General features: G+C 44.4%; 1 protein-coding gene across 1 annotated transcript in view; it reads left to right on the top strand.

The window, feature by feature from the left end:
• The first annotated feature begins 5,874 nt into the window (after positions 1-5,874).
• LOC116945436 (uncharacterized) overlaps positions 5,875-12,450 on the top strand; it is a 33,183-nt gene continuing 26,607 nt past the window's right edge. The window contains exons 1-7 of the mRNA XM_076069279.1: positions 5,875-6,343; positions 6,514-6,543; positions 7,207-7,275; positions 7,832-7,926; positions 8,562-8,657; positions 11,349-11,471; positions 12,295-12,417. Of these exons, the coding sequence (XP_075925394.1) occupies positions 6,291-6,343; positions 6,514-6,543; positions 7,207-7,275; positions 7,832-7,926; positions 8,562-8,657; positions 11,349-11,471; positions 12,295-12,417 (589 nt within the window). The 5' untranslated portion in view covers positions 5,875-6,290. The remainder of the gene's footprint in view (positions 6,344-6,513; positions 6,544-7,206; positions 7,276-7,831; positions 7,927-8,561; positions 8,658-11,348; positions 11,472-12,294; positions 12,418-12,450) is intronic.

Here is a 12,450-nt window from a genome sequence, read left to right on the forward strand (position 1 = left end):
ACAATTGCAAATGACATTGCACTTTTAGCTATTGTTCCAATATGCCAACTTTACAAACAGCTTTTGCTTTTATAATTTAATTTGACAAAGAAAGAAGTGTGTATTTTATGTGTCCATTATTGTATTGCTCGTGGTCTCTAAAATAGTTGTACAAACATAGTTTGAATATTTGATGTTAAAATGTATAGTTCCGGTTTCTTTTTCTGACTGTGGCATTACAGAATTAAGAAAGCTTTGGCCAATTGCCAACATTTAACAACGCAAGTTTCACCTTGTATAGAGGGGTAATTGTAGTTATAAGTTGGCTCTTGAATTTAGTCTGATTAGTTGGCAATGTTTATGAAGATATGTAGTCCCTAGACACTAGCTCAGCGCTCCTCAACCTTTTTGGCACCAGAAACCGGTTTCGTGGAAGACAATTTATTCACGGACCGGGGGTCGGGGGTCATAATTGGACCTTTCCCCCTTTTCAAAGAAGCTCTCCAGCGACGTTGGTTTTTAACTCATTTTGGCTACTAGGGGTTAGAGCTTGTGGGCTTACCAAGACTCTGAGACAAGTGCGCAGTGCGGGAAAGAGGTGCGGACGGAAGTGGAAAATAATAAAATAATGGGGGCTGGCCACGCGTGGACTCAGCGCTCTCACCTCCTGCTGCTGTGCGGCCCGGTTCCTAACAGGGGTTGGGGACCCCTGCTCGAGCTTATTTACGAAACATTTTTTTTTTTATTATGGTGTGTTATTTTGTCCCCGGTAATATTGGCGATAAAATACTTTCAGGCTGTCTGCCTCCACTACTGTCAGAGCACCTTCTGCAAACTGTGTTCAAATCAAGATTGTGTTTATGCTGTATCGTTGAAATGCGTTCCGTCTCTATTGATCTCTGCAATACAAAATGTTACTGGCAGCTCTGTGTAGCCACTTCGTCAATCAACTGCTGGATGAAGGCCTCCCGTGCCTTTCTAAGTCGTGGCGGTTGTTTGACCATACTTCACCACGACGGTCAATGCGAGTTGCTGAAGAAGGAGGGGAGAGGAGTCCCAGGGTGGGTTCAGATATAGCAACTCGTGGCCGGCAATCGACCTGGAATCGCGGGGGTTCATAGCGCAGCTGCGCGTTCACCGCTGCGCCACTGAGCCACCATGTGACCAGCAAACACACGTTGCTGTCCACGGTACGCAAACAATGCCTCATTGTTACGCATCATTGACGCTGCCCCCATACCCAGCATGGCCAGCGGCATACTCATTACATTGATCCACAGGCCCCTCGCCGTACAATCACTCCACGCACGGGAGCTGAATGTTCTCGTTTCTGAGTCTGCCAGCAGAATTGCCGCCACTTATCGCAATAATCCTCCCCCCTCCTCCTCCTCCGTACGCACAATGCAAATGACGTCATTTGAGATGTGCACGCGGTCGTCCGCGGCGCGTTCGCGTCCAACAAACAACAAACCCACGAGGCTATTGTTGGTCGCTCGCGACAATCTCTTAAGTGACTCACGCCACATGGGGGTGGCATTGTTGAAACGGCACAAAAGGGTCGACAGTGTTGTGGCGCTAAAAATGCGGTGACGCCAAAAAAAACAAATTGAAGAGTCGATCCGAGTTAGTTGAGCGCGAACAAAGCCAGATAATCTCTCTGCAAGTCGATGTGCTTGTGTAGTGTTGACCTTAGCTACATAAAAAAAACAACCTTCCCGTCGTGCTGATAATGCATTAAGTTGAAAAAATATTAAATATGTGACAAAAATGTGACGTTGTTTTAAATGGTTTGGTGATGTTGCATGTAGACAGCTGATGGGTTGTTAGAAGCAGGGTCGGATTAAGTTTTATGGGAGCCTAGATTTGTTATAGTTTTGGGGACCGTTTGTAAATCAAAATCATCTTACTGCCAAATAATCCATCGTCATTCACCTTAGTTATTTCACTTATTTTATTCACGTGACATGTGAATTGTAAATCTAATTTTAAGCTTAAACAAAGCTATATTCACACTTTAACAAGACTATGTACTACTTTGACTATGTTTATTCTACCAGGTTAGGCCCACTGAGCTACATAGTTATTTTTCAGAAGCGACCTCGCCACAAATAATAGCTCACCAAAGTGGCTTATCACGTGGACATTTATAGCGGCCAATTACTCGAAACGCGCGTTTCTAAACGTGAAGGGGAAAACCAAAAGACCCGGATAAAAATCCCCACGATCACAGGGAGAACATGCAAACTCCAAATATATCCAACCCACGACCTCTTGTATAGCAAGCGAGGGAGTTAAGATCTCATCACCGGCGCCCCTAACTGGAAGTGATGAAAATGAAAAACGTGCCTTTAATTGTCAAATTACCTACAGGACGTATCACTGTAAAAATTGCAATGCGTTGTAGGGGATATAAAATTGAAGGCCCTGGACTGCACCCCCTAAAACATCTCCGTTAACCTGACCCTTGTTTGACTTCAGCTAAAATCTTAAACTCAAAATAGCACCGCTTTGGATTGACGTTAGATTGCCCTATAACATCGTGCCCTTAATATAAAACTGATGAACAAACGCCTTAGAAACGAGGATCTACGCTGAATTCATATATGCGATGTAAAACACAAATGTACAAGTGTCAATTATTTATTACAGTATTCCAATGCAGTCGATTAAGTATGATGGATGTATGATTTAAAATGGAATGGCTAGATGGTTTGATAGATGTGTGAATAGACCAATAGGCAGATGGATGGATGAATGGATATGCAGTTTGATGGATGTATGGATGATGAATATATTAATGGATTGGTGGATAGATGGATTAATGCTTTGATATATTTATGCATGGATATTAATTTTAGATGGGTGAATATATTTATGGATGCATGAATGAATAGTCAGTTCGATCGATAGATGCATGCATGAATATGTGTATGGATGAATACGTAAATGGCTTGAGACGGATGGGTTGATTGATATAGATGGGTGTATAGACGGATAGATAAACTTTCATGGATGGATGGACAAATATGTATTTTAGTTAGATAAATTGGGTGAATATGGATGAATATATAGCTAATTTAAGGTGCATGGATAAATTGCTGCATGCATGGATGGATACAAATTTTCATGTATCGAAGAGCAGATAGTGGATTTGATGTATGTATGGATATATTGATGGATATACAGTAATATATTCATGGATGGATGGTTTTATAAATGGATAGATGCATGATAATCTTGATTTGAAGCTTTCGTGACTGCAGGAATCCATACTCTTTGGTTCTTTCGGTAAAGTCACGTAGGTGGAAATAAAATAAAACACGTGACTTTACTGAAAGAACCAAAGAGTATGGATAGATGCATGCTTTGATAGCGTCTGACGGGTAGTCAACGCAACTATCCGCATATATCTACCAAACATTAATTTACAGCACCTTATACGGTGCCCTTTATGAGATCGTTGGCTTCGGGGCTAACACTATTGTGAAGACTCACACCCCCCCCCCCTCCCCCCTAAAAGGAATACAGGACATTCATTATTTCCCCCCCAACACCTGTGACCAACGCAGGCGTTTCCCAGTCGTGATGAACCCGGGGTATTGTCCCGATTAAAACGGCATGCAAACAATTGTTCAACGACGTGAGCTTTACCGAGCACCACTTACGCACACCGCCCCCTCCCTGCCTCCCCCTCCCCCCCCCGTCTTCGCTTAAAAGGGGACCGTGAACCCCACGCGCATTTGTATCTCGCGGGGATTGTCTCGTTCAATCGCTTGGACCTATTGTGCGCAACCGCCGACCTTCCCTTGAACGCGCCACCGCCGAAAGAGCGTTTCGCGAAGGATCGCACAAAGGGTGCGTGGAATTCGCGCAAGCGAGAACGTCTTCTGGGCAGGGAGTAAACGACAGCTCTGCCACTGGACGTTGTGCCAGACCGCAACGCGTCCTGTGTTACGCGAAATCGAGACGAGATGGATTTTGACAATGTCCTATGGGGCCGTCCATAAATTACGTCACGCGATTTTGGACGATTTTTGACCCCCCCCCCCCCTAGTCACACGGCGTCACGAAAAGTCAGACCCCCCCTCAAATATTACGTCACAAAGCTCTGCCCTCCACCCCCCCCCCCCAAAAAAAAACATGCCTCAAATCGCTTTAAACTATTGTCATTGTAGTGCGTATTTAATATGCCGCTGCACTCTGATGTTGTAGGAGAAAACATTTATTAAAAAGTCTATTTAATGAAGTAGAACGTGTTGTCTATATTTATTTAAAGTTGCGCATTTTGGTGTGACGTCACATTTCTCAAACCCCCCCCCTCGTCACACATCGTCACAAATGTCTGACCCCCCCCCCCAGGTGCGTGACGTAATTTATGGACGGCCCCTATACCCGTGACATTCATACGACCGCCACATCTAAGGCTATGACGGTGATACCTTGCAATGTCTCTCCTCGATTACGAACATCAACATTTCTAATCCAGAACGTGGGAATTGCAACTCGTGGGCGCGTCTTGAATCGCAACATTGAATCCCTGTGCTCATGCTTCCATGGGCACAGGGCTTACGTTCTTGATGGTAATGACAAGGTGGTTTCTGAGTGTACGTTAGAGCTATTAACCGACCCACGTCCTCTCTAACAAGTCGATGGATTATCGAGATTCTCGGTTGCGATTCAAATGAAGAAATGTGTCCATTTTGTTGAATTTCTATTACCTCCTTTACAATTATTTTAAAAAAAAATTATTTCCCCATTTAATTTGTGAAGTTCTGTCTGCGCTGTTAGCCTAAATGTAAGATTGTCATGTGATTTACATGTAATTTGTATAAATAATGACAATTTGATTCTGAAAGCATGCATCATGATGTGTAGCAATCGATTTAAATGTAGAAACCGATGCACCGTTACATGCACTGGACTGCACATTGACTTGTATGATTTTTTGGGGGAAAATAAAATAATGGGCTGGAGAAGTGGCGCAGGTGAATGGAACATTGCACTATGAACCGTGTAACCTGAGTTTGATTCCTGGCCATGGCCATCGAACAAAGACGGTCACCGCATCGCGTGCTTTCAGATGCGCTTCTGCGGCCGTCTGGAACGCTCTTCCTTACGATATTAGGAAGCCATTGAGGCTTTACACTCTTAAATCATCTAGATTGAAAAATAATTTCTTTAGAACTGCTTTTTGTGTTTAGTTTGTTGTCCTTCCCCGGCACTTCCGATTAGCATGGTTGGCTACGTACGGTGTGAAAGCGGTTCAACATACATACAAACATCAGTGGCGAGCGATATCAGAACCGGTCCTGGGCTACCCCCCCCTCCCCCCGTACCTTCACTAACCCACACTGTGCAGCGTGGTAAAGTATGGTTATGGTGTGGCGTTACCTTAATTAGTAGTGGATTGAGGAAAAGGTGCTGAGTACAACATACACAAACTTGATACAAACTTGGCACGTTATAGCTATTCATGTTTAACTTCTTTCGCGTCATATGTAGCCGACCGTGCTAATCGGACAACAAACTAATCAGTAAAATACATTCTAAAGGAAATGGGTTTTAAAGTTCTAACGAAACGAGTTACGGACTTACAGAATTGAGCAATCAATATTTTATGATGAACTTGATAAACATTTTATTTTATTCATAAACGAGCACATTGCTCAAAGGCATAACACTATAGGTAATAGTCCTAATGTCCCGAGATCAACCTTCTTATCAGATCCTTAAAAAATCACTGCATAGTCGCAACTAATAAATATCAAATACCATTATTCTTCCCAAAATATCACAACTTGGACACAGGCTGCTGAACTTGACTTCTCTTGCATAGCGACGCATATTTGTCAATGTTTACCAACATTTCCCGCTCAGATTCACGCGAAGAACGCAATACCCTTGGCGTGGGATACCCTTGGCGACGACTCATCCTCTGACGTTGCGATTCGGTCATCGGGTGGGGGAGTCACTCACGAAATAATGAAATGACACCGACCCATCCCCCCCCCAAAAAAATATATATATATCCCACTGAGATCTCAGAAGACAAACGATTTCGCGTGGGGATGTCCCCTCCCGTTTTTTTTCTCGAGCATAAATACCGAGCTCCCACCACCCACAGGCTCGCGAAAGACTCGGCTAGCCTGGCAGCAAGAAGGAGCCGGGCACGCAGACATTGCAAACTGTGCCGCTAACCCCTTGCACGTGAACACTCGGCTGCCGGTGTGCATACGGTCACAAACGTCGCGACGAAAAGTCCCAACGCGGAATTGTCATTGCCGCAGCCTCGAAGAAGAAGCAGGGCAGTAATGGGGCCCGTGAAGTCTCTCGTATTCCTGTTCATTCTTTATGTTAGTCTCAGGTAAGTTGGCCTCTTGTTCAGAATGCTACTGCTGTGATTGATGTAACTTGCACACATCAGTTTTGTGAAAATAATGTCTGGTTATTTCCCATTGCATGTTATACTATTACTGTATGTTTTAGTGTACTGACTGATGTATTTTATTGAACTAATATTTAATTTCCCCACAGGGAAGCAGAATGTCACCTGACAGCTGGCGGGTAGGCTACATAATATTACTCTTCTTTGACGCTTTAATCGGACTCATAGCTTTGCACATTTCCTTAAATTGTAAAACACAGTGTGTCCTGTCGAAACGCCAAGACAACCTTCACTCTGTGGGAGGTCTCTTCTTCTCTGCTGCTGCCCCTGTAATCCGCAACTCCCTTCCACCAGTCAGACCCTGGTCTCTGATCAAGTCCACACTCGAGACTTTCCTCTTTTCCTGTCTCCTCTGTCTGACTATAGTCACCCTATATCTGTTTAAAGTTCAAGTTTCTGTGTCTTAGTTTCGAAATCTGTGCTGTGTTCAATCCGGAGGTAATCTGCCCGAGCAATATGATCAATTCCGAGTTGGATACAGTTTCTATTATTTTGGTTCTGATGTTTCTTTTGCCACTTTGGTCACCCAAGTCACTCTTGCGGATGGTCTCTTGAGTTGTCACCTGGTGAAACTAAATCGGCTTGAACTTGATTGCCTTGCTCTTAAATTACGTCTTCGAGAATGTGCATGTCCACTGATTTTTTTTTCCAGCTTGTTAAGAAGCAGTTTAATTCGGGCACTAAAAGTGCCAAACGGTAACCAATTGTAACTGTGACACCCCAATGCTACGCTTGGACGTGTGCTTTATAAGTTGTGTTTTTTTTTCTGTTTAATATCTCAGGAAAGGTGTCTGTACCAGCACCACAACAGCCGTGCAGGCCTACATTGGATATTACAAGAACTATTTGGGGTTCGCTTGCACTAACACATTTTACGCTACACAGAAAACACTGCGCTGTCATCGTATGCAGTCTTCAACAGGGCGTCACGCAAATTATGATGTATGCTGAACTTCTTTCACACCGTACGTAGCCAACGTAGCCCAACGGTGCTTGCCGGAGGTACGAAAACTTAAGGAAACCAAACTTAAGGGGAAAAACAAAACTTCGGGACCCACTGAACGTATCAAATGTACCATATTTTGCATATGGTAGTTGTGCAGTTATAGAAGCTGTCCTCGTGCTATGGATTTGGTTACCGTGATGCATTTTAAGGAGGCGCGGTAGAAAGAGGTGGCTGAGTGTCTGAGTAGTCAAAGCAGTGAGTTGACACCACTGAGCTCCTGGTTTGGAATCGCGAGTTAGCCGTCCGCGATTAAAATGCCTTCTCTTGTTCAGTGAATTGATCGTCTCGGGGCCTGTCGCCAATCACTGCAGACAACATTTCACATCGCGTTACATTTCGATCTGCACTCACTTGCATTGCAACATTTCTCAGTGGATGTTGATTTTCCCATTTATTTTCAGAGTTGTAGTTTCCAAGACCATGTACAGGATTGTACAGGTCACGGACTACCAGTGCTGCCCTGGGTGGTTTCCGAGCGGAGATAATTGCCCGATATGTAAGTAACTTTCTACATGTAACAATCTACCTGGAACATTATGATTATTGAGAGGTGGCTGAGTGACAGGGTGATTGGGTGGCTGGATGGCAGCGTGGCTGGGTGGCTGAATGGTTGGGCGACAGGGTGATTGGGTGGCTTGGTGGTTTGGTGGTTGAATTGCTGGGTGGTTGGGTGATTGTATGACTGGGTAGCTGGTTACCTGCGTGACTGGGTGGCCAAGGTCTTGAGTTCGACTCCAGTTTTAAGTGATTAAACTGGGTTATCAAATGTAGCGAGTTGAAGTTTTCAGCACAGTCACCCAATGACGACAAAAGAAGGAGCACTTCTCTGACACGGGGTGGTGCACTGTTAGCTGTGATCGTTGTGATGGAGACGTCTTCATCTCATGGAATAATACTGATAGCATATTTATAAGATAATTAACAATAAAATACCCTTTAATGGACACGAACACCATTATACAATATTTTATAAGAAATTAAAGGTACAGTTGTTCACCATATAAACTTTGTGTTGTGACCATTCAGACGTTTAGTCTTCCGATGAAAGCGCATTTAAAATGTTTAAGAAGTTCATAAACAATGTTCACGCTTCACGTGACGAATCTGTAAATGTCTTTGTTTAATCCACAGTTGCATGCTTGGATAACTGTCTGAACGGGGGATCCTGCGTCAGTAACAACACGTGCCTTTGTGTTCCTGGCTTCACGGGGAGTGTCTGCCAAACCGGTAAGAGGGTCAAAGCTTGAGAATTGAGTACTTCCAGCCAGAATAATTTGCTTTAACTCATATTATTTGGACACGTCCGCGTGCATTTTGCCTTATTGTGTCCTCATTGTACCCGATATTCACAAAAAACCCTTTTTCGGAGGGGTATTTTTGGAGTTTGCATGTTCTTCCCGTGGTTGCGTGGATTTTTCTCCGGGTCCTCCGGTTTTTCCCTCCACATTTGGAATCAACAACGTGCGTTTAGAGTATTCTGCTCCTGTACGTTTCCACATGATAAACCTCTTCGTTGGGCTATCAAATATGGCCAGGTTGCTTTTTAAAAAAGAGCTATATAGCTTAGAGACATTTTCTGGTAAAAGAAAAGTGTAATCTATTACCCATAAATGTACCTCGTAGTCAGGTGGTAGTGCCTTACACCGATACTCCCTTCTCCAAGCCGGCCCAGCCAGCATTCTCGAAACAATGAGAGTAAGAACTGAAGCCCTGCTTACAACCTGAATGTATTACATTGAGATTACATCATAACATTTAATTGTGCCCTTGTCATTGTCTTAACATCATCACCATGACAATGGATGTCACGCCCATTGTCTTTAGCGCAAACGGAAACAATGTAATCGGCATTCTCTATTCCTACAAATAGTTATTGTATATTAAGTCGGGATGTTTATCCTGCCTTCTTCATTCACACATTATCAACACGGATGCAATTGATATCAAAAGGAAGCTGCTGATCTCTAGTTGTGACATTCAGATATTCAAATGTATAGCACATGTAGTTCAATAAATCTCCGCATATATAAAAGGCAAAGTTGTGAATATGTGTGTCAATTGAAAATGTTTAGCGTACTTCCCGACATGCATCAAACTTGAAATTTGCCATGTGGGTACTTTTCAAACTGTACACCATGCACAAATTAAAAAAATACACTTGTTTTTTTTTTGGGGGGGGGAGCTCAATAATGTATATATTTTTTGCACGGCAAGTGAGCTGTGACGTCAAATCTGTCATGTGACCCGCGCATGTGGAAGAGTAACGCATTGTAGTGTAGTGGTTAGCGCGCTGCGCTACGAACTCGGCGACCCGAGTTTGATTCCCGCTAACGGCCACCACCGGTGACGATTATTTGAACCGGCCCTGGGCCTCCCCTAGGTCGACTCAGCCTCAAACGAGTAACTGGTGTAGTGTGTGAACATCGCCACTGGGGAGACAAAGGCGGCCGGGCGTGGTGAATCCAAGTCCCGGGCGAAGCCGGGTAGTAAAGCTAGTGTGATAATGAAAGCCAATTCTTTGGAATCACCCCCACACACTCTCAGGACATATTTACAATTCCGACAATTCAGTGTAAACACCAAAGGCTATAAGAGAGCCAAGCTAATGCAACTTTTCGAAGATATTAAGAGTACTCTTTGGTTCTTTCGGTAAAGTCACGTAGGTAGAAATAAAACAAAATAAATCACTGAAAGAACCAAAGAGTATGGATTCATGCAGTCACGAAAGCTTTCAAATCAAGGTATTAAGAGTAGCGGGAGAATCATCTCAAACCGTTCCGCGAGGCTGCCTTCGTGATACCCATTGCAAACTCCTTCTACCGCAAAGAACTGGATATAGTGTATTCTAGATTTGAAGCTTTCGTGACTGCAAGGATCCATAATCTTTGGTTCTATTCGGTAAAGTCACGTAGGTAAAAAAAATCACGACGTTTCGGCCACACCTTTTAAAAGGTCGCGGTCTGAGCTTGGCTGTGTTTCACTCCAGCGCTGTCCTCGAGACAGTCTGGTCCCTTCACCTGATGAAGGCCGCTTGTGTTGTGGCCGAAACGTCGTGATTTTTGTTGTTTTATTTTTTACCTACGTGACTTTACCGAATAGAACCAAAGAGTATGGATATAGTGTACGCAAAAAAACTAGTTAAAAACATTCTCTAAACTTTTTTTTATTTTACCAAGTAAGGCCCGCGAAGCTATATAGCTCTTTTTCAGAAGCGACCTGGCCACAAATGATAGCTCAACGAAGTTGCTTATCACGTGGAAATTTATAGCAGCCAAATACTCCAAACGCACGTTGATTCTAAATGTGGAAGGGAAAACCCGAGGACCCAGATAAAAATCCACACGACAACGGGGAGAACATGCAAAAACTCCCAAGTTTACAGGCGTCAATGTCTGGATTGGACCTACGACCTCCAGTATACCGGGCGAGGAAGTTAACATCTCGCCACCGTGGCGCAATTTATGGGCTATGAGCTTTATACATAAACACGTGTCTATATCTCAAACATGTACGACATTATCTGTTATGTGGTAGTGTAGCGGTTAGCACGCTGCGCTGCGAACCTGGCGACTCGGGTTCGATTCCCGCTCACGGCGAAGACCAGTGACGATTATCTGAACCGGTCCTGGGCCTCCCCTAGGTCGACTCAGCCTCAACTGAGTACCTGGTGCGATGTGTAAACATCGCCGCTAGGGAGACAAAGGCGGCCGGGCGTGGTGTTGGCCACCCACCCCCTCGCGTGTGCCGTGCCGTCCTTTATAGGTCCTCGCTAACAGCACTTGCCCCTACATTCTGTTCAGGCTATACGGGGGATCTTTGTCTTTTTTTGCGTGAAACATATGATAATGCTGTGGCTCATGGGTGACCTCGCCTACATAACCCCAACACGCTTTGTGATATTCCCTTCTGAGTGAGCAGATGTCGATGAATGCGCGCTCAAGCAGAGCCAGTGCAGCCAGAGCTGCAGGAACACGGAAGGCTTTTACACTTGCGGATGTCAGCAGGGCTACGTGCTGGCGGCGGACGGCTTCACCTGCGTGGGTACGCATCCGCAGAATGTGCGCACCGAAGAAGAGTGTTGGAAAGGGCGGAGATGAGACGTTCTGATAATGGATGTTATTTGGGATATCTCTAAAGGAAAAAAGGAGGCGGAATGAATAAATTACAGCCTAAGCCTGGGCGAACGGAAATTCTTGCCAAGGTCAGAGGGGTGAGACAACGATGACTCGAGCACATGTTGTATGCATGTGAAACTTCATTCGCACCGTACGTAGCCAACGGTGCTAATCGGAGGTGCATGAGGAGTACTACACTCTAAATCCAGAATGCAGTTCGAAAGAAATTAGTTTTAAATCTAGATGATTTAAAAATGCATAGCCGCAGCGACTTAATGCTATCGGAGGAAAGAGCGTTCCAGACGGCCGCAGAAGCGCACCTGAAAGCACACCACGCAGTGAAGAGACAAAAAAGATGTCGAGAGGAGACAGATAAGATGAGATGATGATGACTGTTTGAGTTACAGTCGAAACGTCGTGAGCATTTTATTGTTTTATATATTTTTTTATTATTTAATTGTTTCCCTTCAACGTGACTTTACCGAAAGAACCAAGAATTTGAATCACTGCAGTCACGAAAGCTTTAAATACAATTTTAAATCAAAAGATAAAATGCTCTTAGACGGGCTACGGAGATGTCACCAGTGTAGGCCAGAAGGAACTGAGGGAGCCCAAGGATGAGATTGGGAAGGATCTGGTGAAAGCAACCTTGCTCTTCACGTGTAGCGAACGTCACCGATGACGCCTCGTATGTAAATAGAGGTGAGTGTAATGTCTAATGTGTGTGTTTGTGTCTTGTGGTCTGCCAGATGTGAACGAGTGCCTCCCTGGTAACGGCAATTGCTCGCACACGTGCGTCAACACGGAGGGCGGATGGTCGTGCCAGTGTCCCGAAGGATTTGTTTTGAACAAAGACGGTCTCACCTGTACAGGTACGATATACATACCTGTCAACCCCTTAGCAG

Source organism: Petromyzon marinus, chromosome 24 (assembly GCF_048934315.1).
Source record: "Petromyzon marinus isolate PM22_M1 ecotype Great Lakes invasive population chromosome 24, UKy_Petmar_22M1.pri1.0, whole genome shotgun sequence".
Lineage (NCBI taxonomy): Eukaryota > Metazoa > Chordata > Hyperoartia > Petromyzontiformes > Petromyzontidae > Petromyzon > Petromyzon marinus.